The sequence below is a fragment of the Pagrus major genome, chromosome 1 (assembly GCF_040436345.1).
Source record: "Pagrus major chromosome 1, Pma_NU_1.0".
Taxonomy (NCBI): domain Eukaryota; kingdom Metazoa; phylum Chordata; class Actinopteri; order Spariformes; family Sparidae; genus Pagrus; species Pagrus major.
The window spans coordinates 15,325,699-15,350,367 of NC_133215.1; the positions used below are offsets into that span (position 1 = coordinate 15,325,699).

The 24,669-nt window shown below is 39.0% G+C and overlaps 1 protein-coding gene across 3 annotated transcripts; it reads right to left on the reverse strand.

The window, feature by feature from the left end:
* Positions 1 to 71: 71 nt before the first annotated feature.
* Positions 72 to 24,072, reverse strand: acsl1a (acyl-CoA synthetase long chain family member 1a). Of its 3 annotated transcripts, none has more exons than XM_073466039.1 (21): positions 23,983 to 24,072; positions 12,432 to 12,644; positions 10,469 to 10,583; positions 10,300 to 10,364; positions 10,113 to 10,214; positions 8,941 to 9,040; positions 8,647 to 8,822; positions 8,315 to 8,347; positions 8,035 to 8,086; positions 7,865 to 7,938; positions 6,012 to 6,089; positions 4,988 to 5,122; positions 4,652 to 4,786; positions 4,099 to 4,194; positions 3,935 to 4,007; positions 3,718 to 3,806; positions 2,641 to 2,757; positions 2,380 to 2,523; positions 2,172 to 2,273; positions 2,020 to 2,091; positions 72 to 1,325 (listed from the first exon to the last, which is right to left on the reverse strand). In XM_073466039.1, the coding sequence occupies exons 2-21, from the start codon at positions 12,624 to 12,626 to the stop codon at positions 1,185 to 1,187; spliced, it is 2,094 nt and encodes a 697-aa protein (XP_073322140.1). In that variant the 5' UTR covers positions 12,627 to 12,644; positions 23,983 to 24,072; the 3' UTR covers positions 72 to 1,184. The 3 variants fall into 3 exon arrangements, with proteins under 3 accessions (XP_073322140.1, XP_073322133.1, XP_073322148.1); XM_073466032.1 differs by lacking the exon at positions 23,983 to 24,072 and adding an exon at positions 15,351 to 15,472; XM_073466047.1 differs by lacking the exon at positions 6,012 to 6,089 and adding an exon at positions 6,153 to 6,230 and having other exon boundaries at positions 1,102 to 1,325; positions 23,983 to 24,028.
* Between the last annotated feature and the right edge of the window lie 597 nt (positions 24,073 to 24,669).

Here is a 24,669-nt window from a genome sequence, read left to right on the forward strand (position 1 = left end):
CATGGATGCTCTTCTAGGGATCCATTAAAATATGTTTCCAGTTATAAAAGACAAAAACTAAATCCCAAAAGTTTTGAAGAAAATTCTTTATTTGGTACAGTTGACAAATAAGATACTGTACATATAACTCCAGCACAATACTGCACCTTTGTCCTTCTCATACCATAAAAGTCTTTAAAAACTTGAAAGAAAAAGAATATGGCTTGAACAGTCAAGGAGGCCTCGACATGATTAGATGTGTTTAAAGATTATAATTCAGTCAAAACGTGAATTCACAACCCAACTTTGTGTCGAACATCTGAAATGCTGCTCCGGTGGTTTCATGGACCATCAGTGAAAAGTTAAAGTGAAATGTGGACATGGCGTGGAATTGATTTAAAAAAACAAAACAAAAATAAACCATTACCTGGTGCAGCTTTATCCCACAACCTGTGGCACTAAAATTTGAAAATCTAAAAAGAGGAACTCCGTGTACAATATAATAAAATTCACTAACATCCATGCAGTGTTAAAGAAACAAAAACAAAAAGGCACAAAAAGTCTGTCAAGCAACAAGATTCCCGATAGGCTATCAACCAAATTGTGCACTAAAACCGCTTTATCCGTCCTTTAGCCTACTGAATTGAGAAACATGGGAATGCACTACAAAGTATCAGACACGATACTCTGCATACAAATAGACTTTTCAGCAGATACACTATTTACAGCTTCAATGATTACATTAAATATCAACTTAAATAGATAGCCCAAACATTAAATAGTCTGGTATATAAATACTCAATATCTGTCACAATTGTAAAAGCATGATTAGGATTTTTCCTGCAGCTCCCAACAATAAAAAACTAGCAGAAATATTTTCAGAAGCTGGACCTTTCTGACCATGAAGTAGTCAGGCTTAAAGGCAGTTAAGGCATAGGCAAGTGACATTTCTCCTCAGTAACACAATGAAGTTTTCTGCAATACTCTGAACTGATTAGCCGATGATAGCTGGGAATATTTAGTTGTACAGTTTCTAGATGAAGCAAAGACAATACACACTTAAAACAGAGACAGCAATCCCCACAGGATAGTGAAGATCATCACTGGTAGAAAAATGGAGGGAATTCATCCTCAATAAACTATTTGGTTCTGGCTGTGTACTCTACATGATTGTCACTTTCCCTACAGTCCATCTCAATCCCAGTTTAGATCTTAATTTTGGCATAGAGTTCATCAATTTGCTCTCTGAAGCGGTTCCGAAGCTCAGTCCTCTTGGCCTTCAGGGTGGGTGTCAGCAGGCCATTCTGGACAGAAAACATCTCAGGATGTAATGTGATATCTCTCACCTGCAGAGAAAAAAATCAAAAGATGAATGAGTAACAAATAGTGAAAATAAATGTTTGAGTCTGGCTGCAACTACCTATTATTTGGATGATAAAGAATCCAAAAATAGTGAAAATTGCAAAGCCCAAGGTGATGTCTTCACACTGGAATTTTGTCCAGCAAGCAGCAATGATTAAATTAAATTAGTTGATCGTAAGACAATTAGTTGCCAACTATAACAAATTGGTTGTTAATAATTGTAATTTTTCAAGCAAAAATGCAAAACATTTGCTGGTTCCAGCTTCTAAAATGCAGGGAATTGCTGCTTTTGAGCAAATGAAGAGTCTTTGGGTTTTGGACTGTTGGTTAGACAAAGGAAACAATTTGAAGACATCACTTTGGGGTCCAGAAAATTATGATGAGCATTTTTTTAAATCTTTGGACATTTTATAGACTCAGTGATTAAACATGAAAATAATTGTCAGTTGCAGCCTCAAAAAAAAAAAAGCAAGATATTCTTACTATTTATAAGATGTGGCATGAAAAATGCCTTTAAAAAAAATAATTGATTCTTGAAATAGTTGAAGCGACTAATCATTTCAGCTCTAATTTGGTGAGAAGTAAATACTTAGTCCTGAATCAAATATGTTGTATTTAAAGAGGTTTATGTTGCCAGATCAAATCCAGCAACATGAGAAAAGCAGATCAAACAATCACCTGCTCAAAAGACTTGAGTCCTGCTTCCTTGCCAAGCCTCAGGATGTCCTCCAGGATGGCAGTCTTCACATCCTAAAAACAGTCAGAAGAATGTTAGCATGCATGGCATGTGAGGCTGCGTGTTTGGGCTGCTGATAGAAAAAAAATCTCACCTTGTTTTTGCACAGTTCAGAGTACGATCCGTCAATCCCTTTTTTCTTGATCCAAATAGGTAAAAAGTCTGGATCAGGTACCACAATCCCCACCAGGCATGCCTGAAAAATACAACATAGATACCAGGAAGATCAGTGCCACACAACAATTCACAATTCAAACTCGAAACAGCATTGTTGCTATAGCAGTCTCATATTAATTACTCACCTGTAAGCTGTCACCGTGAACAAATATCTGGGCCACTGGATCACTGAGATTATAGACATTTTCTATTTTCTCGGGGGCGATGTATTCTCCTTGTGCCAGCTTGAAAATGTGCTTTTTTCTGTCAGTGATCTTCAGGGTGCCGTTCTGCAATAAACCAGGAGAGAAACACCTTGAAATTAAGAGACGATTCTATTCCACTAGATAGATTTACCCACAATGTCAATTAAAGATCAATAGTGCCCTTCAGCCTGTTCTGCTTACAGGAAGCCATTTTCCAACGTCTCCTGTGTGCAGCCATCCATCCTGGTCGATTGCTTCTGCTGTTTTCTCAGGATCTTTCAGGTATCCCTGGAATACATTTGGTCCTTTGACACACACCTAGGAGGAGAGATGATAAGAGATAAAAAAAAATTAAAAAACAGACTGAATTATCTCAATCTACTATTTGGATTTCTTTGAAATTCAGACATCTGTTTGGTTATTACCCGACCTTTCCTCTAGTACCCACCAGCTCAAACAGCTGGGAAATATTCTCAAAACTAAGAATTGAACATGGTAAATATTGATTAATCTGTCTATTATTTTCTAGTCATTTGTCTATAAATTGTAAAAGTGCAGCTTTTGCACACCTTAAGATCGACAGGTGCGTAGGAGAAGACCGACGGCCAACAAAATCAAGAAAAAGACTCCCGCACACTGTCCACAACAACGTTTTGGTACTGTCGGTAACATCAGGTTATCTTGGATTTTTTGATTCCATAAATTGTAAGAAAATGGTGAAAAATGCCGATTAGTGTTTTGTCCTCAAATGTCTTTGTTTTATAAACAACCCAAAGAAATGTTGTCTACTGTAATAGGAGTAAAGAAACCAGAAAATCTTCACATTTAAGAAGCTGGAATCAGAATTTTGACTTATTTTTCTTAAATCGATGAATCGATAGTAATACTTGGCAATTAATTTAATAGCAAGCTACTAATTGATTAATTGTTGACATGGAGCCGGTTTAGAAAAAGCTACTCCGGCTGTGTTCATTGTAATGAAGGAATACCCTACAGTACGTCAGCCTAAATACAACAGTGTTGCTCTTTTTGTGTGTTTTACTAGTTCTTGGTATGCTGTTGAGGCATGTGATTTATCAGGCTTTGGCTGTACAGACTATTCTTGTAAGTAGGATCAAGTCACAGTTGTTTTAGAGTCTTCAGTAATGTTTTTGTTTATAATAATATTAATAATAAATTAAATGTATATGTGCTTAAATCTCCTGTTTCTGAAAACACAAATAAATACATTTTCCCATCCACTGTATGTGTCTGATTGTTACTGAAGCATCTCCTCACCTCTCCCTCTCCATTGGCAGCCAGGTAGTTCATTTCTGCCACATCCACCAGTTTGACAGCATTGCAGGGCAGAGGAGGCCCGACGTGACCTGGAGACACAAAATAGTCAAAGATCAGTCTCATGATTTCAAGAAATAATCAAGAACATTTTTAAATACAGGAGGTAGTACATCAGAATGATCAAGGGCAACAGTTAGTGGATGTATGTAGCTTTTACCTGCTGACCAGTCCCCGGGCATTGACATGGTGCATCCAGCTGTACATTCAGTCTGACCATAGCCTTCATAAAACTGGAGCAGAGCATGTTTTTTTAGTGTCAGTCACGAAATTAAAACAATCCCAGTCATTGATAAGTTACATTAAAGTGTGGATGTGGCTCACCTGACAGCCCAGTGCAGCTCGTAGGAACGTCAAGATGGTTGGAGACACCGGAGCTGCTCCTGTAATCATGAGTCGGACACGACCGCCCAGACTCGCCTGCAGAATGTGAAACAAACAGGAAGACACACGATGTCAAACTGAAACACTGGCCATTGTTTCTTATACATAATAAAACGCTAATCATAATTATTAAAATTACCGTCAGGAACTTGGCACATGTGATTGGTGTTTATCTGACCTATAATAACAGGAAAAGTACTGTGCCTTAAACATATGTATGAATATAGAATCTAAAAGTATAAAAATAGGTAGTTATCATTCTGCGTATGTTTAAATTAGATTAGATCAGCCTTTATTGTCTGCCTTAGGAGAAATCTGTCTTGGGCATTCAACAGAAGACAGTCAACATGGTATCCTATGTAGATCAATAAAGAGAAAATACACTACAGCAAATGTTCCACCAGAACATAAATATTAAGCAAGCGGAAAAAGTGCGTTCAAGTCGTAGAGTTGATCAGAAACACGATGCCTTTCCAGAGCATGTCGTGTTTACCTGTACTTTCTTGAAGATGAGTTTGTCCCACATGCTGTCTTTTCTGACCACGCCACTCTTAAGCTCTGCCTCCTTCCTCCTGAATGCAAAATCGAGCAGCCATCTCTTCAGCGGCGTATTGGCTTGACTAAATACCTGTGGAGAATTTAAACAAGCTCATTTTAAGAGCCTCTAGCACTGGTCTGCTGCAGAGAATCACCACATTTTATAGTAAACGAGGCAGCAGACCAGGGAAATGGAACTTGAACGGAGTAAAAGAACAAATCATGTAACAAGAAAATAGTGAATAAGATGGGACATAAACATTTGATAAACTAGATAAATACTTTGTCTGACCTTATCAAACATGCGGTTGAGGAGGCGTGGGACCACAGGGAAGACTGTCGGCTGCAGCGCTTTCAAATCATCCATCAAAAGTCGAATGTCCCCTTGAAAATAGCCAATTCGAGCCCCATGGATGAGGATGACACCCTGATGGAAAGATAAATCAGTGCGACATTGTGTTCACCAGAGGGCAGTGTTACTTCTGAAGATTTCACTACATATCCACACATCCAATGTTTTTTCACTGAAGCCCATTGCTGTATTTTGTCAAGTTCAGAAGCTGTTACAAGTCGTGCTACTTAAAAGTCAAAGGTTACGTGGACATTTATGAATTTAAATTCATCAAAACAGCTGAGAAGCACCAACACATGCATAGCATTTTTGGTATCACTTCATATCACCACACAGAGTCTTATACTCTTTAAAGCTGCAGAGGGCTGGATATCATTTGATTCACATTTTAGCATCAATACTGCAACATTACTATATTTGTATGCTCTACTTTTGAGTATAAAAAATGTCATTAACTTAATTTAAAAAATTTAAACCAAACTTCTCAAAAGGTACCAGTATTTTGTCTTAACAAAAAGCAGCTGTACAAGTATTGCAATATAAAATAGAGTTGAGACATAAAATAAAAATATATCCTTGAAAGACAAAGTGAACAATATTATGAATCTGGCCAAAAACAAACTTTTAGTAGAGTTTTAGATACTCGATTCTACGGATACATTTCGGTTGGTAATCAGAAAAAGTATTTGACACACAGCCCAACAGCTGAAGAAGCTAAAGTTAAAAGGAAATCACGAAAACATGCCACTAAGCCTAACAGAGCACAGGTGCCATCAATAGTCCAAAACCTCTGACACGATTTTTCTTTATACTTCCATTTATAAAGTTACTTATTATAAGACAGTTGCCGTGTTGCTTAAATAAGAACCTAAGACTCAAAACTACAATTTAAATAAATCAATAAGACTTCACTTATAATTATTATTATGCATTACTCCTAATAGTAAACAAGTCCAACACATACCTGTACAACCCTCTCAAACATGTGAGCTAGGGGGAGATAGGATACATGAATGTCATGGAGGCCCAGCATGCAGTGTACCTGCGGGACACACACACAAAAAAACACATGCACGAATGCAGGTCAAGCATTGGCGTACTGTACCTCCACCACCCTCTCAAACATGTGGGCCAAAGGGAGGAAGGAGATGAGCACATCTTTACTGGTGGGTTTCAGTACGCCCTGGACGACAATATACACAAGGGTGGGAGGAGGAGGAGGAAGATGGAGTGAAGATGGGAGGAAGACAGGAGTAACAGAACAAGACGGACAGGAAAATATAAAGAGGATCGACCTGTTCAGACAGAGATTCAGATTTTTCAAGGTGTCAAAAAAAGGTGAAAAAAATAAGTAAAACAAAAAAATCTAAATTTGATGTATACATTTTTGCCTATTTAATCCACTAATCCTACTAAAAATCACTTTTAGTTTAACTGATAAAGACCTGGGACATCAGACCGGTCTCCTAACTGTACCCATCATCAGAAGTAAATCAGGTGAAGGTGCGTTCAGTTATTATGGGCCCACTCTCTGAACAAACTGCCTGATGATAGAAGGTATAATACAAGTGTGCTGTCTTTTAAAAGCAAGCTGAAGACCTACCTGTTCTTTCAAGATCATGGCTCGCTAGTGCCTTCATCTCTTTGTCTATCTGTCTGTCTCTGGGGATGTGTGGGTGGGTATGTTCATGTTGGTGGTTGGGCAGGGGATGAATAATTTGTATGAAACTTTTCCTTTCTATGTACTCTTGTTCTGTTTTACTTTGTTGAATCAATGTTTCACACACAAGACAAATGAGCATTGTATGAAATGTGCTGTACAATTAGATGTGACCTGACAGATAATACCAGAAAACATTGCATGTGCTTCTTTACTGCAGAGTACTGTCCTTTACTACCTTCCTCATCTTTGAGTTCTAGTGTCTTTTTCAGAAGAGATTAACTGTAAAATAACACAGATTAAATTACATTTTTAAACAGGAAAAAAAAAATATGGAGATGGGAGTGCTTGTTTGGCATCTGTAGTCTTCTTACATGGTACCAAAAGCCTCCCCCAACAAGATAGGGGAGTTTATATGTTGCCTGAGAGGCAGCGCACAGGGGAAAAAAGTCTGAGACTCACTTTCTGATAATCTCCAAAGCACTGTTTCAGCGCTGGAGATAGAGGGGAATTTATTTATTTATTTATTTATTTTTTTGCATGTCTTTAAATCACAATCACAATCACAATCATCTTGGGTGTTGCTTAACCCAGGATGCAGCGACGGTGCCCCTGCAAAATAGTGTAATAGGGGAAAATTTGTTTGTGCATGGAGAGGTGAGCCCTGGCATTAAAATGTCTGAATCCCTGCAAAAGAAAAAGGTAAAAGCTCCTAGCTTGTTAATGTTTGTACCGTTTGCGAATAGGTTAGTGTTGGAATAACTTGCTATTTTTAGTGTGTAGTTTGCTAGCTTGGAGGAGGTTGTTTTTGTTTCATGTTGCGATGGGGAGAATGATAACAGTGCACACACAGATAGGCGCCCAATGACAGGCAGACTATTATCTGATGGTTGAAAGGCTTATTGCTGTGAGTGCACGGTAATAAAGATGAATCAGGTGACAAAAATCAACCTTTTTTATCATCCCTCCTATGTATATCAGCAGCAGGACAGTCAGAGGACTCAGTTTAGAGAGAAATTAATGAGTAAATCAAAGAAGAAGCCACCTTAAAAACAAGAGGACCAGAATCAAACACACATTATAAAACAATGTCATTAATCTCAAGATTCAATGCTTCAGTTTTACATCTTCCAGTTCTAGCTGGTGTGTTTGTTTACCTCTGTCATTCTGATGAAAGCTGCAGTGTTGGAGATTACATTTCCGTGAGTTAGAATTGCACCTTTCGGGTTTCCTGAAAGCAAAAAGATTATCATGATTATACATAAAGTAAAAAACAAAAAAAACATTTCCAAAAGGTTGAGACAACTTTAACGAGTTGTGTGATTACCTGTGGTTCCAGATGTGAAGCAGATAATGGCGAGGTCCTCTGGTTTAGGAGGCTGTAATCAGATCACAGATCTAACACTAATGCACAAGAAGCCTGAATTGCTGTTGCATTAGAAATGTGCAAAATGTTTTGTTTAACTTCAGCGCAAAACCTAATTTTCCTCCTGTTGATGACATATGAGTTATCGTAGAAGAAAAGATGATTCTCCTTGTTGGTAAGAATTGAAAGCTTTTTCTCACATAGTCAACAGGTCAAGTGTTCCCATTCTGTTCCTACTCACCACTGGTTTCTGGTAGTTGGCTTTCCCCAAGGCCTGAAAGACAACAAAACGTGCGGTGAGATATAGTGTGTCTGCAGGAAGTGCTGATAATAATCATGCTTTAAACACACAGCCCCTCTGGGCCCAATTTCCATTTAGTTGTACGACTGAAATTCAGTGTGACTGGAACAGCAGCAGGAGGCACAGCTAATTTTCATCAACATCTGCTGATGGTTGAAAATGTGCTCAGCGGATACATTTAAAAAGATTAAAATGTGGTAGAAATGAGAAAAAAAAACATTTGGAACACCTGACATTAACAAGAGATCAGAAGATGTGGGTGTTATTCTCACCTCAAACTCCTTCAAACTCAAAATGTCAATGCCACACTCCTGTCCTCGGGTCACCAGGTCGGTGTCAAACGCCTCCATGAGCAAAATCGTCTTTATCGTTCGCCCTTTTCCGCTCGCACAGTCTAGAATCATCCGGGCCTTTTCGGGTACGTCGCAGATCACAGTTGAGATGGCAGCTGGAAAAACAAACGGCACCAAATTAATTAACCGCTTACGTTTGTATCAGTATCAGTGTCCTTGATCTGGAGTGTTGCGACAGCCCTGCAGGTGGGCGTGCGGTGCCCTTTCGTGTACCTTTGTCGATGATGTAGCCGATGGCCTCTGTGCCGAGTGTGTCGTACAAAGGAACCGCCACCATGGAGTATGTGTAACAGGCCAGCTCTGATATGGTCCACTGAGAGAGAAAACAGACCAACATCACTCAGGAAAAATGTATTTGAGGTCAATGACTTACCAAGACTGCCAAAATCAAGTCAGGCCTTTTAACTGTACAACTGATTATTGTTTTATCATTTTACCTCTGATAGAAATGCTAACAATATCGCTCTAGTGCAACAAACATGTATATACAATGACATATTTTTTGCAAAGTGCTAAGAATACCTCTATTATTCTCCGACAAGGTCCACTTACTAATAAACTTTCAAGATACCTTCAAGTACAGTAAACAACAATAATCTTAATCTGTCCACCTTATTCCTTGGCCCCATAATACCTTGCCCAAATTATGGGAGCGACCTCCAGCAAAGACCGTCACTTAACTAAACCTAGTGAGTAGGGAGTACTGAATGAGTGAACAAGGTAGTGAGTTAAGATACAGCTGTAGTCTATCCTTTTTTGAATCCAGTTTTCTTTCAACTCTACTAATTGATGTTTACACTACCTTCGTTCTTACTCTTCATCTTTTTCTGTTTCATAATCGCTACTATTAAGTTTGTCGTACAAAATGTTTTCACAATATCACAACTGCTTCTGCAGTTACGTAAACTGTTTATTGGTGGATTTATTGGAACTTTTTTACAAATAATAGTTTAAGTTAGCTGTTTTAATCTACGGAGAAAGCAGGAAGAGAGGGATGAGAGACAGTGGCTGTTTCTGAAATGATATTTATCTGCTTCACTTATCAGGAATTCTGTATTGAGAGCTTTATAGTAGAGTGGCACCTGATTATCACACTGAATTCATTTGATTATCTGTTTGGGCTCACTGAAATTTGGGTGGTAATCCAGCGGTGTAGAACCAGGCTTGTGTAGTGCATCAAATTGCGTCGAAACTTGGACACTACTCAGATCATTTCTCTCATCCAGCAGTCATCTAAATCATCTAGATCACAGGCCTACACTAAATCATCGTCTAAATGTACTTTTTTTCCTATCTTTAAAATGCACTTAACTACATAGTGAAGAGTGAATGATTCCTGACCATCTTTGCTTAACAAAATTGTGCAACATAAGACATTGCTGTACCTCTGGTCTGTTCTGGGAAAAAATGCCGATGAACTTGTCTCCTGTATGAGAGTGTCCTTTGTGAAGGAGAGCAGAACCGATGTGCTCCGCTCTGTCTAACACCTGTGGGAAAAAAAAATTGAATTAAGTTTTGTAGCTGTGCGATGTGGACATGTAGAACATTAGATTTCCATGTCTGCGATCTCACCTCGTTATAAGACTGCCACTCGTACGGCTGGTTTGGTTTCCTCGATCCGAGACAAGGTCCATCACCTGCGACAAAAAATAAAGCTCGCTTTTATTACATTCACTTGAAGGATTGTCATGTTAAATCTTCAGGGAGTGTTTGATTATCTGATACAAGAACAAACACTCACTTGATACTCTGAGCCCTCGTTGGAACACCTCATACATTGTGCGCGCATCGTTGTAGTAGTGTGTGAGTGGCTCGTTGCTGTCGTTCAGCACTGACCTCCTCGCACGTTCTCCACCCTAGCGGGGGGAAAATCAAAATGAAGGAGTTATGAGTAGTACGGTCAGATCCTGTGAGAGGATGGAGAACACGGATGTACTTTGTGGCATGTTACTCATGATAAAAGCGTTCCCTCTGTGATATTTTGATACACACATGGATCTTGTATCGCACACACAAAGCAGCATTTGTAGTTTCAGCTGAAATGTGTCTTATGACACAGAAAATGTTACGGCAGATAACTTTAAATCAAGGCTTTCTTGTGATTTATATTATGTAACATGCAACTTTGGCATTTTGTGGGCAAAAACATCCGAGTAAGAGAGAGAGTAAGAACTTCATCACCAAATTTGTGAATTACTTCTCTATGGATTCTGTATCTAAATCAACGTTGCCTGATAAAATATGGAGGGCTGTACTTTCCTGTATTCACAGTTGTTCGATAAACAGCAGACAGGTTCAACTTTTTCATTACTCTCAGGTCATGTTATAAAAGTTTTATCCCTCTGTGATAAATGTAAATCAAATGATGGTGCATTCAGGCGTTTATTCTGGAACTGTCCACTAATTTATCCATTCTGGTCAAGATTTTTTTTTTGGACTCCCCTCCTGACAGACACTTGGCTCTCTCTGGATGCTCAGAGGACTCTTTTAATTCTGCCCTCACACATTCAAACGGCTGTACTGAAGCACATGGTAAGAGCAAAAAAAACGATTTCATGAAAGACTGGAGGACACAAACTCTGATGTTCAAATCATTTATAATGTCAGCATAAATAGGAAGATTTTTGGGGTCCCTTTTACGAAAACTGGGCTCAATTTGACCGCATTTGTATTAATATATTGCTTTGTTTTTTTCTTTCCCCGTTTTCTCACCACTTTTCTTGATGGGTTGCACTTAACAACCACATGGGGATGGTTAAGATGAACCTCTCAGTTACTTGTATCCCTTCTCCTGGGTGTGTGGGTGTGTGTGTTTAAGTTGGGTTTAAGGTGATTTATATGAAGCGATCAATAATATGTCAATAAAATAACATTCAGAATTACATTGAGGCTCTTCATTTGAAAAATAATTGTCAAGTATCAGCCTTTGCAGAGTACACATTGAAGTTTCATGTGTACTGACATTATCATAATGAGAGATATTTGCATCTTTGGGTCACATACACAGTTTACCTTCATACATCATGACTACCCTATCAGGAATAACACATCTCTGCTGGACCTCAGATTGTTGCTTAACACAGTCACTGAGTCAGACTGTCCCACTGGGTTCTTCTTGAGTGTCTAAAAATATTTCATAGAAACAATATGTTGGGAATAAGGTTCCTCTTTTTAAAACGGCACTCTTTATGAGAAGTTATTGAGATGCAACCAATTGTTAATACAGTATGTATGAATGCTTTTTGCTTTTGGGGATTTTTCACAAACAATTCTTATTAATGTCTTAAAAACTAGCTTTGGTAAATAATTCATTCAGTCTTCATTAATTCAACTCATTAACCATAAATAAAATCATCAATGACAACGAATAAACCCATATAAAGGGTACTGAAATGATTAAACTGATTGCTTTACCAGCCCAGCCAACTTTAACCCGACTGAGATGAACTTTTAGCACTTTTAATATGACAAAGACTGAGGATGTTTCAGAACTCCCTGGAGAGCATCCCATTAGCATTCCTGCTGAATGAGGTCTGCTGTCCAGCTTTCGTTTTGCACTCCAGTAGTTGCATCATGCTTCAGTTATTCCTCCAACAAACTGCTACAGTTCCAAGACAGATATGTAATCTTTTCTTCCCCATTTCATGAATGAATTTAAAACATTTCATATTACCATGGTTAAGAAAAAGAAAGATATCACATACTGGTATTTCCACTGACTGCAGACCGAGGTCACAGGGTGCTTTGAGGGCTTTCGGCCGGGAGGCGAACCAGTAGGTGGTGAGTGCTGCGAAGGCGCCCATGCCCATGAGCGCGTTGGTGGGCAGGCTGCGAACGTACTGCCGAAGATCATCCAGCTCGGGCATCCGCAGCTGTCTCAGGACTTCCTGAGCCTGCATGACTGTTCTGCACTGAGCCTGCAGGGAAACACAGACGGAAACATTATTACATTTGGAAACTACTCGTCTTTATTCTGCACTTCTTTTCTTCTTCTTCTGTAATTATTAGTAATTAGTAAATTGCCATTGACAATCAAAAGGAAACTGTCCATAATGCTGTTCCTACAGAGTGGGGTGATACAGCAGGATGTGGTATTCTTTTATGAATGGGTCTCTTGTTTCAGACCATTACACAGCAACATGACAGCCCCCCTTAAACGGAAGAGTAAGAACAGTAGTCCCATTCAGAGTGACAGGCAAATTCTGTTTGTCTGTGTCAACATGTTCACAAATACATGCAGTCCTGAATATACTCTATGCAAAACTCTGTTAACCCTTTTTTTTTTTTTTTTACATTAACTCATTGTGAACTTCTATAATCTTTAGATAGCTGCTACGACGGAATAGTCGAGTAGCTGTCAAATATTAAATTCATCACCAACTATTTTGATAATCAATCAGTTTGAGGAAGGGAAGGAAGAAATCAAAATTCTCTGATTTCAGCTTCTTAAATGTGAATATTTTCTGGTTTCTTTACTCCTCTGTGACAGCTTACTGAATATCTTTGGGTTGTGGACAAAACAAGACATTTGAGGACATCATCTTGGGCTTTAGGAAACACTCATTGAGAGTTTTCAACATGTTATAGACCCAACAATGAAATGATTAATTGGGAATATAATCGACAGATTAATTGACAAAGACTCGTTAGCTGCAGCCTTACTATTTTTAAAAATGATTTGAGTCTTAATGGATAGTTTGAAAGTAAAAAGGTACAGACAGGAAACAGGGGGTCCAACAGAGCTGCGGTGACGAGGGGAGTAATCGATAAGCCTTTTGACAGAAAAGTAAATTGATTCATTGTTTATCATTATTATATTAGGTAGAAAATCAAAATATTGTGTGCCCTGTTCAAAAGTCACATTGTTTTGAAGCATTATTTCTTATCCAAGACTTTTTTTCCTTCTGGTCACTGCCAAGCTATTGACATAAAGCACTTTTTTACCCTAATACAGCACTGGTATGTACTTACTTCCGGCACACTGATGTAATATCAACACACCGTATAAAACCAAAATAAAGCTTGAAGGAAAGATCCACAGTGAATCACGCAGTGTTCAGCCCTGTGATTCAGTCATGATCCATCACTTCAGAGCTACTTCAGAGAAGTCTCAAGTCTTTTTACATAATAGAAACAAATCTTACATAATGTCATTAGGCCCTCCCAACCTAAGTTTTAAAGATCCCATCAACATGTCCTTGAATATAAATAGGTCATAAATCACCTCTTAAAATATTTTTATCTTTTCGTCGGCCATCTTTTGTATGTTCAGCTTTTCTTGTTTTACGCTTTCCTTTAGAAACAGTCAATACACTCTAGGCCATTAGATGACTGATATATATAAAGATGATCATTATCCTCGATCGTTTAGAGCACAAATAGAAATACTGGCGGTAATGCGTTGTTTGAAAAAACAAGAAAGTTTGTTCAAGAGAAAACAGCCTTTCATTCAGTGTGTCCTCTGTCCAACAAGATCTTTAAGACACTTCCTTTGAGCTCTCTTTATGTTTAAAATCCATAAAACTAGAAGACGTGATCTGTTTTCAAAGACCAACCTCTAACATAAACTCATACGGTTGAGAAATACGCTGCCGAACGACAAGTGTTGTATACACAAGGAAGATGTGCTCTCCTACTCAACAGCTGTGCACTTGGAAACAAAGACACAGGAAGGAAACATGACTCCACACACATATTCAGATCACAAGCCTCTGTGGAGATATGAGGACACAGACACTACACACTGACTGCACAGAGCGCTACACGCCTCGTCTCTGAAGGAAAGTGAGGCTTTCTGGTCCGGATGATTTAGAAATGACCTCATTGGGAGGAAACCTTCAAAGTCCTGGATATATGCTGGTTCCACTAAAATTTTAATATAACATTCACTGTTCATGTAAAATGCAAATTAGATGAGCCTGTGGTGAGAAAGACCGATTTAAACTCAGCAGCTGATACATCTAACCAGGAATTATCCTTTAATCATTACATCCAAATATAGAAACATATTCATTAATAACTCTCTCTTTTAACAATTCACATTCGTTATCAGACTTGGCGGCTTTATGTACGTCATGTTCAACTTATTTGACCTCTAGATCAGGTGGTAGCAGCCCTGAACGTAAATGAACAAGTGAACAACCGCCGTGGAGGTAACAATTGACTTCTCACCTACATCTATTATTAACACCGAGCCCATGACTCGGCACCTGTGCCAACTGGGACAAAAGTACTGGAAAGCTTCCAAACAAGCCAATATTCTTTAATTGGCACTTAATGACAACTTAAGTAAATTGTTAAATGTGCAGAAAGATCAACTCAGATTCACGATAGTATTCATTTTTATAGTCAAATATCAAAACAAAGACTCCAAAAGATTCATTTAAGCTGTTAAATTGCATCTGCCATCCATGGAAAATGAATAAAAATAATTAAATATTGAACATTAACCTTCACAAATGCTCCACTAAGTCTTACACGTGTTACTATCAGCCACAACTATTAAACACAAGCAATCATCACACCACTTGTATGTCAGCAACCGGACACACTTAAACACAGCAAAAAGAAATTCAGCACTGACTGACATAATAAGGCACAACAATAAATATCTCTATACTCACAGTCCCACAGTTTGTGTATGAAGAAAGGTAGAGACTGTACTGTGTCCAGAGACGGGGAGAGTTGTAGTTATTTGGAAGGCCCTGTGCTGCTGCAGCTATTAGAAGGACTCACACTGACCTCTAATAGACCTCTGAGGTTCTCACAACTATGAATAGCAGAAACACGCCCCTTTCAAACAGAAACACAGACGCGTGAGGCACGGCTGGCCACTCACTGGAGGGCAATACAAGTAACAGTACAGTAGATGTGTCTGAAAATCAACCTGAGATTTTGGTTGTTGTTTATTCGTATATAAATATACGAATACACAACAACCTGTAAATATGTAAATATACACTGTAAAATCTGACATGGTGATCTTTAAAAAAAATCGAGTAAACCGATTACCTCAAAATTACCAAGTAAAGTAGACTATTACATTTAAATTGTAACAACCTAAAATTATTAGTTTACTTTAATTGGTCTTCTTGAGGTTATGGGTTTACTTGGTTTACTCTAGTGTTGTCACACTACTGGAATTTCTAACTTATCTTCAATTCCTTGAAAAAAATGTATATTCAACACCATTTTCAACACCACGCAGGAAAATTAAGAGCATAAATTTTAGATTAAAAAACAAGGCTTTAAAATTCAGAATCAATATGTAATCAATATTATGACATTTTTTACACTAGCGGAAACGTCTGCGTGTAAGACTAGTTTAAAATACATGGAGGCCGCATGCTCAATCAGACCGATCTGAGTGATTTAAGCATTTTTCAGTGATGTTTATCCCAAGACTGAATGACCATTGTCATATCATACGTTATCTGGACACAGTACACGCAATTCTTCTGTTGCCGAGCATCCGAACTGGTGAAACTAGTCCAAGGAGGAATTACACACCAATTACAAGAAGGTCTTTGTATTCCACATAATAGATATGTTGACAAATCACAGACAATCTGGGGTATGAGAGCACCAACACTAACTAAACAAATGTGTCCATATCTGCAGATTCCTTAGAGTCTAGGATGGATAATACATTTATTTCCAGTTAATTAAAGCACTGTTGATATTAAGACCTTTTTTTTTTTTATATTTTCAACTGAGATAAAGGAAAAAACTGGGTATAATATAATGTTGCACATTTTGTATATGGATGTCCTGCTCATGTTTGCTACAGAGTAAAAAGTCTGAGAACAAAGTCAGTGTAATCAGCTGTGACTGTAGCAAAAGAAACGCACGTGGATCTTTGTGGAGTGTTACAGCGCTTAAACATAATGGTGGGTATTATGGATGAAATCCTATCACTGTACATGTGATTTTCTGTAATAATATCCATACATATCTAGCGAAATAGACTTTTGTGGATATTATCTGGATTTTAAATGATACAGTAATCAGAAAGTGACCACTAATTAATCAAACGCACTGATGCAAAAATCCACTTTTACAATAAACAGTCCTGCTCACTGATTTGGCCAAATACACCCAGAGATATTTCTGCGTTAAAGAAGGGTATGCAAGAAATGGATACGTGTGCAGATGTAACAATGTACAATGTTCTCTTGTTTTTATTGGTAGAAAGGGGATCGGTGTTGAGGACTGACACTTCACCCCACGTAACGATGTGTTACAACACCAGATAACATGTCAGAGAGAAGGACGTCAGCAGAGGTGACTAAACGAAACGTGAATACAACTTTAAAACATTTACTCTCATTAACCCACGCTACTCACATCTTTGATTTTGTTTTAGCGACAGAAGTCATACATTGTACATTTAACTGGTATCTCTGACAACTGACAGAAATATATGGCCCATTTCATTAATCAACAGAAATATAACCAATGAGTTTTTAAAAATGAATCATCCAAGTGATTTATCAAATCACACAGTGGCGACTTAAACCTTTTTTTGATATACCACAAAAATATTTAAAAGCTACATTGATTATTTTCATTTTTGATTAATCTGCCAGTATTTTTTATTTTTTTTCTTCTTTTTTGATTAATTGATGAATCCTTTAGCCTATGATTTTTTTCGTTAAATGTGAAAAAATGCCAATCACAACTCTGCAGAGGCCCTGAGGAAGTCTTCAAATGTCTTGTTTTGTCTGACCAAACCCAAAGATGTTCAGTTTGTTGATATATGACAGACAGGAGCAGAAAATCCTGCTTTTAATTTACTAAGTACCTAAAAACAATTATCCATCAATCTTTTTTTTTTTTTTTTACATTTAACAGACTAAATAACACATTTAGTAATTAATAGATTAAGCAATAATGAAAGTATGGTTCAGTAGCAGCTTTACTCTTCACTGAGTCGTCCTGTCAAATACAAACAGCAAGCAAATGTCATACTGTCACTGCTTGGCTCAGAGCGGTTGAAGGCAAAAGGTAATCCAACTGTCCCCCCCCCACCACCACCACCACCACCACCTCTACTCTCCATACTTGGCCTTAGGAAGATGACAAGCCAATGGCAGAGCCAGCTCGCCAGTCACCCCACACCCAGGCACACGCAAGACATTGGAGAAAGAGGCGGAGAGGGGGACTCAGGGCAGCTGGTTCACTTGACACATAACAGAACATCAAGCCTGCAGCCTGGGATCAGACCACAGCTGTAGGTTTGAAACAACCAAACAGCAGCCAGGAAGTAACAGGAAAAAAAAAAAAAAAAAAACTACGGTTGGTCAGTCACACTTGATTTCCTGTTCGTGGAGATGTCTGAAAGCAAAAGCAGTGTGACCCCGATTAGCTAGTGTTGAGAGTTAAAGTCAAACGATTTAAGCTCATTATAACAACCTTAACACTGGAGGATTAACACATGGAGCCTTTAAACAAACTTGACTTAATCACATCATGACAAGATGGTGGCCTCCAAATCTCATAACCAGCTTTCTCTCGGCTGCTACATGAACGTAAACTGGTATACGTCATGCACAGCTGAAATACTTGTGGATTACTTGCGGATTATTTGATACATGGTACTGTAGTAAGAAAGATGCTTAACATTGAAGGACTACCCTGACAACTCAGGGTAGTGTAACATTCGCTAGAGAGTTATCTTGAAGTTTCTAACAAGCTAACAAATGCACACTCATTCAACACGTTAAACTCTGGTGAAGAAAATAACTGTTTAGTCTGTTTTACCTCAAAGTCCCTGCTTCTGCTCAGCAACTTGTACAACGATGGTTGTTGGTTTGTCAGCATGATTACACAAAAACTACTGAAAGGATTTCCAACAAACTTGGATGGAGGATCGGTCTCAGGCCAGAATAGACCCCATTAACGTCTGGCGCAGATCCAAATGAAAGGACAGATCCGGTTATTATTTCTCACTTTCTTAAACGTTGCATTTTTCAGCAGTTTCGTTTATTTCTCAGAGAATGAAGCATGAATCTTGATTAAAAAAACAGGTACATTTCGGTAGCTGGTACCTTTGAGTGGGTACAATTTGATGCTGATGTAAACAAAAATTTGGATCTAGCGGATTTAAATGTTTTAAAGGGGACTGTTGCCATTCAAGTTTGGTTTGTAGTAACAAGAAAATGTCATAATAATGTAGAAATATCTAGTTATAATGTGAAAGCGACAGCATTAAAATACACAGATTATGGATCACTAAATAGGAAGGACAACGACTCCTGACCCTGGAAACAGACACATCCCAGTATGACGAGCTGCCGCGGTCTAACCTTTCCAATTCTGCAAACTTTTATTCAACAAAGAAGCAGCACACAGTGGTTCACTATTGATTCTGTTCTAAAAATGTAAAATGTTGACATCAGAAATTCACGTTATTGACTTAGTGGATCTTGTTGTTGGATCTGCTTCATTCGAGCTGCCGAGACCTCATTGATAATTCAACAGTTTTACAAATAGTAGAGCACGCCCTGAGGGCAGTAATCTAAATGGGATGAGTCAATATATTCTCGGGTAAAAGCAGTTGCGTATAAGTTTACACGGATATAGAATGAGGATGCCCCGAGGCAACTGACAGACACGAAAGACAAGCTGTAAAAGCAGGAACAGGAAGAGGAACAGGACAACCTAGACCCTCTCAGTACATATGTGCTGAATGTGGCAAGCCGACTGCCACAAAGAAACAAGTCACAGAGATGTATGGTGACGACTGTCACTGCGCGGCTGCTGGATGGCTGCTGAGGCACATGTGGCTTCAGTGTGACATCTTTCATCTGCTCTGGCCTGACTCGTGTCCATCCTCCTCCAGTCACATTTAACCCTGGTTTTAGGACACAAAGGCTGACCTTGCACAGACAGCCACGCTCAAGACCGCAGGTCCCGACCTCTCTGTTGAAATCGCACACTCCCCGTCACATGGTCACACAGAGGAGATATATATGAGGTAGGGAGGGTGGAGGATGGGATTTGTGAAGTGGAACAAAGGTCACACACCCGTCAACAGCTACCAATCAGGCATCAGGACACATGACCTCTACACTGCAGGTCAAAGGAAATATACTGTCATTTTGAACCTAATGTTCAAGGTTAAAGGTGTCCTTTTGGATTTCTTTCAGAATCACTGTCACAAACACACACTGGGGGAAGTGGAACAAATGTTAAGCACCTTAAAAGTCTCAAAACTGTGTCAAATCCATTTCCTTCCTCATGAGACATTTGCAAAGTCGATTTTCTAAAATGGTCCATTTGTGGTTGAATTGCTACACGACCTCACGCCACCACCAGCTGCCAATCAGCTAAATGTCATGAGACCATCAGCAGGAATATGGATCATGTCCTTGTGTGCATGGACTAATGACTGTATATAAAGATGGACGACACGACAGCTCCCCAGAAGTGAAGCCAAATCATGACGATCTCCCTCTGAGGACTGGCTGCAGTATAGTTCATAAACACCGTCTCCTCTATGTTAGCGGAGGGGACAAGCCAAACTAAGATATCAAAATAAATGTCAAATACATTGTTCACCCAAAGATGGTAATTTTAAGTAGCTGATACACAGGCAAGTATTATTATTTCTGTTGTCCTCATTAACCAATTACCAAAACAATGACTCAGAGAGCATCTGAACTGACATTATGCTCAATATGAGCAGTATGAAGCAGGACTACATTGATGACTGGATGAGATTAAATACGCAAAATGGGTCGAGACTTGAAGTCACCTTTCCATCATCACACTCTGGGGTGAATGAGTTTTTTAACTTCCTATTATTTTCCCAGAATGGGATGATTTCTTTTAAATATCTGAAGAAATTCCACTGGAAAAATCATCTGGGAAAGACGTCATCCACAGTCATTCAGTTTATGGAGCAGATGGTGAACTTGTTCCTTTCACATGATTCTTTTAAATTCAATTTGGTCAGTTAGTGACTTGAGGAAAAGCTGGCGGGATGACTTTGCCCGGAGGTAAAATTCCTGCTGTAAAGGCCTCACATCAGAACTGCCCTTGATTGTTGTGTAAACGTCGGCTGGCTCAGGCGTAAACATGCTATCATCCCCAAAACAGTCAGACAGGCTGATGCTGGTACTCTCAAATAACCACAGCAGAGTGACTGAGCAAATCTCAAAACCACAGAATGTCTCTGTTTGCTCTAATGAAAGCTGCTCCTGTACTCAAGGGCAAAAACACATGATTGAGTGTCCACGGTGGCTTTACGATCCTCCCCGTGTCTGTAATGTAACTGCTCATGTGACTGCCCACCAGAGCATTACCTAGTCTTTTAAAAATGATCTTAAACAGGGAGGAAAACGACAAACACCCACTGGAGCTACATTCCACAGATTCCTGCTGGAGGAAGTTTGCTGTAGCACGCAGACATCAGTACCAGGAACACCTCTGATCTGCACCCCCCTCCCCTAAAAGAGTGTATTGTTATTCAGCAAAACACACACCTCTGTCAGCCCATTCATGGACCCTGACACCAACAAGGAATCAGAGTGAGTGTCTCCAGATGTGCTGACTGATTTAAGTGTTCAGTTATGAGCTGCTTCAATGTCCTTTTTTTTTTAAGAGCAGGTTGGGGCACCAAATAACCACCTGACTGACTCTGCTACAAGAGGAAACAGCAGAAAACTGTCCAACCTTTGATTTGGATAAAAGGCTGTCTGTCTCTCTAATGTGCGCAGTAAAGCTTGAATACCACTGTTAAATACATATTACATATTCCCCTTCTCTCTCTCTCACTCTCCACGTATGTCCTGTTTAATTCCTGCTAGTTTTTGTCTATCTGAGAGTACTGACACGTTTATTATTTCAAGGAATAGTTCCATATTTTAGCTATTACTTATTTGCTTTCTTGCCAAGAGTTATAATAACATCAGTACCACTGTTATTTCTGTACGCCAAATATGAAGCTAAGAAGAAGGTTAGCGTAGCTTGGCATAAAGACTACAAACAAGGGGCAAACAGCTTGGCCTCATCCAAGGTTTCCATATCTAATAGCACATGTTGCAGCGGCCGCCGATTTCTCTTAGAATGTGGAGAGTCCAGGAACACACTTTTTTATTTTTCTCCAGAGAGGCTGAAAAAATAAATGCTGAGTGAGTTACAGAAGCTAGTGGAACAGAGGTGTGCACGGACGTGACGTCATGACTTTGGCTCTCTGCAGCGCTGCCAAGTGGGATGAACCATTTCAGACGGCCATGGCTAAAGAAGTGAAAGTCACATCAACTTTTCCCATAAACATTGTTACTCGACTCACAGTTGGGGCGCCTCCAGTGCTTGGCTGGACATGAAACTCGCAGTTTAAATCATTAGTATAAACGTTTAGGAAACTCCATTCCAAAATATACAATTCTTCAATAAAAAGTAGAAGCAGACCAGCTTGGGTACATAAAAATCCTGTTACATGTGCCACTAACAGCAGGGCGGAAGCTTTCTACACTGTAAAAGAAAAAACAACCCTGCTGATAGAAGAGAGTGATAGAAACTGAGGTAATCAAGAGTGAACGGACGGACATTAAGTCGATGGAGTGCGCCAGTGTTGTGTCAAAGTCTGTTCCTTACCACTGGGACTTGAGAAGCTTCAAAACCGGCATGCTTCCTGCTACATCAGTAAGCAACAAAAGTGCCAACTTTTTAATGAAACCAGGTGTTTTACTATGTTTTTCCTCTCACCGGGTCACATTCTGACTTATCCAGCTTGGATGATGGGAAAAAAAGGGTTTAGATGATTCAATCAATCAGTTGGATTTCTTTCCAAGTACATGACGTAAAAATGTGTTTTCTCACTTGCTGGATGCGCGTTAGGTGCAGGGACTGGTGGGAGAGAGTGGTGCTCAAGGAAAAGCTCAGATCACGTATGGAAAGAGAATTACATGATTACATGATGTGGCATTTCTCACGGTCTTTGCCAAACAAACATGTGTTATTACATCTGGAGAAGGCCAGAGCATCTCTGCAGCACTACAACATTTCATTAAAAGATTGTTTTGTGACACATTTTACCTTTATAAAATAATTGCAGTTCTTGCGATTTCGATGATTTTGCGATTAACTGTTCAGCCCTTGTAGCAACAGCGTTGTACAAGCTCGGTAGCTGCGGAGAGTATAGGATGATCACATCTGCACAACATCCAGGGCTTTTTTTTTTTAGTTTTTGGACATGCACAGATGTAAAAGAACTAAAGGAACCGGATTAAGGTTTTTTATCTGATAAAGCACATCTCAGTACGCTGTTTACATGACCTCTAATCTGAATAATCCAATAACTCCATAAATCAGATAATGATTGTTTTTGTTTTGTCTTCTTTTGTCCAGAGAGATGACCAGAATCAACAAACAATGAAATCTCCTTGTGGTGTCCACGTATAAACTGATTAAGGACACAATGCAGATTAATGTGAACAGTCTAGACTACCATAGACAATAATGTAATGCAACTTTGCCTAAAAGAAACCTCATGTTCACTGGTGATGGATGTTACATATAAGTTTTAATAGTTTGCTGGTAGAGTTTCATGGTGAATGTAAAGGAAACGCAGTGGATGCATGGAGTGGAAAAACAACCATGCCCTCCTCAGGGTGCAGTTCAGACCTGACTTCCTCATTTTATGTGTGCCGAGGCGGACTGGTTTTGAGGTTACCAGGTCAGACACATGCTGAAACAAACTGTTATGGCGGGTGGATGCCAAGACTTGCGCTTGGATAAATGGTCGCATTGTTCCTCTTCTTATCTTATTATTTAAATAACACACAACCAGCGTGCTGCGCAGTCACGAAGTAGGTTAAACGGAGATTAGACAGGAAAAAGTTTAAAAACAAAGTGTTGATTCACTCACACGGTGTCTAATCAGCCATGATGCTACGTGTCCATATATCTGATTACATTTCAGAGGAGCGGCTTCATACATGCGCGGCTTTTCTCTGTGATACAAGAGATGAGCACACTGTATTCTGATTACAACACATGACTGAACGTACCGTCCATTATAAGATAAAGAGAAATAGAGATATAATGAGGAGGAGGAGACATTAAACGTGGCTCGACTCTGGTCTATTTTAAGACAACAATAAGCGAAGAGCAGCTTTTTTTTTTCTGAGGGCTCGTTAATGCGTCACGTTTTCAACAAACCTCTGTGGATAACACAGAAAACAGTCGACGCTGGCGTTCAGGTGAGAGCATGAAGGCTGTATGTTGAGCATGTTTGTCTCCACTAACCTGTGAGCAGCAGCAGCAGCAGCAGATCCGGAGACTTGAACCTGATTCTTGAACAGACAACAGCAGCAGCAGAGCGGTCTACATTTTGTTCAGCTGGCGCTGCTCTCAGCCAATCAGGAGCGAGCACACGTGTTGCTTCACCTAAAGTTTGAGAGGTGCGCTCTCATTGGTCGGTATGCTGACGTGGAAGAAGCATTCATTAATGCAGTGTAACTAAGTACATTTACATTTACTCAAGTACTGTGCTGAAGTACAGATTTGAGGTTGTTGTACTTTACTTGAGTATTTCCATTTTCTGCTACTTTATACTTGTACTACTTACTAGTTACTCTGCAGACGACATGCTGCGTCAGAGCCAAAGTAGCACATTTTTATATTATTTTATTATTTATCAGCAATTTTTATAGACACAAAAATGCTGAAAATCAGATTGATCATCCACAAGGCCAATAATCGATTGACCCATAGTATACAGTATATACTGTACATACATGTACTTAAATATATAATTTCACTTTTACTTGTACTATTATTCTTCAGTACATTTAATGTCAGATATTCATATGGGTTACTTTTACCAAAATAATATTTTAACACAATATCTTTAGTTTTACTGAAGTAGTTTGAGCAAGTAAAAGTATGTTAGTAATATCAGCAACATTTACTTAAAGTAGCAAAAATGAAAAC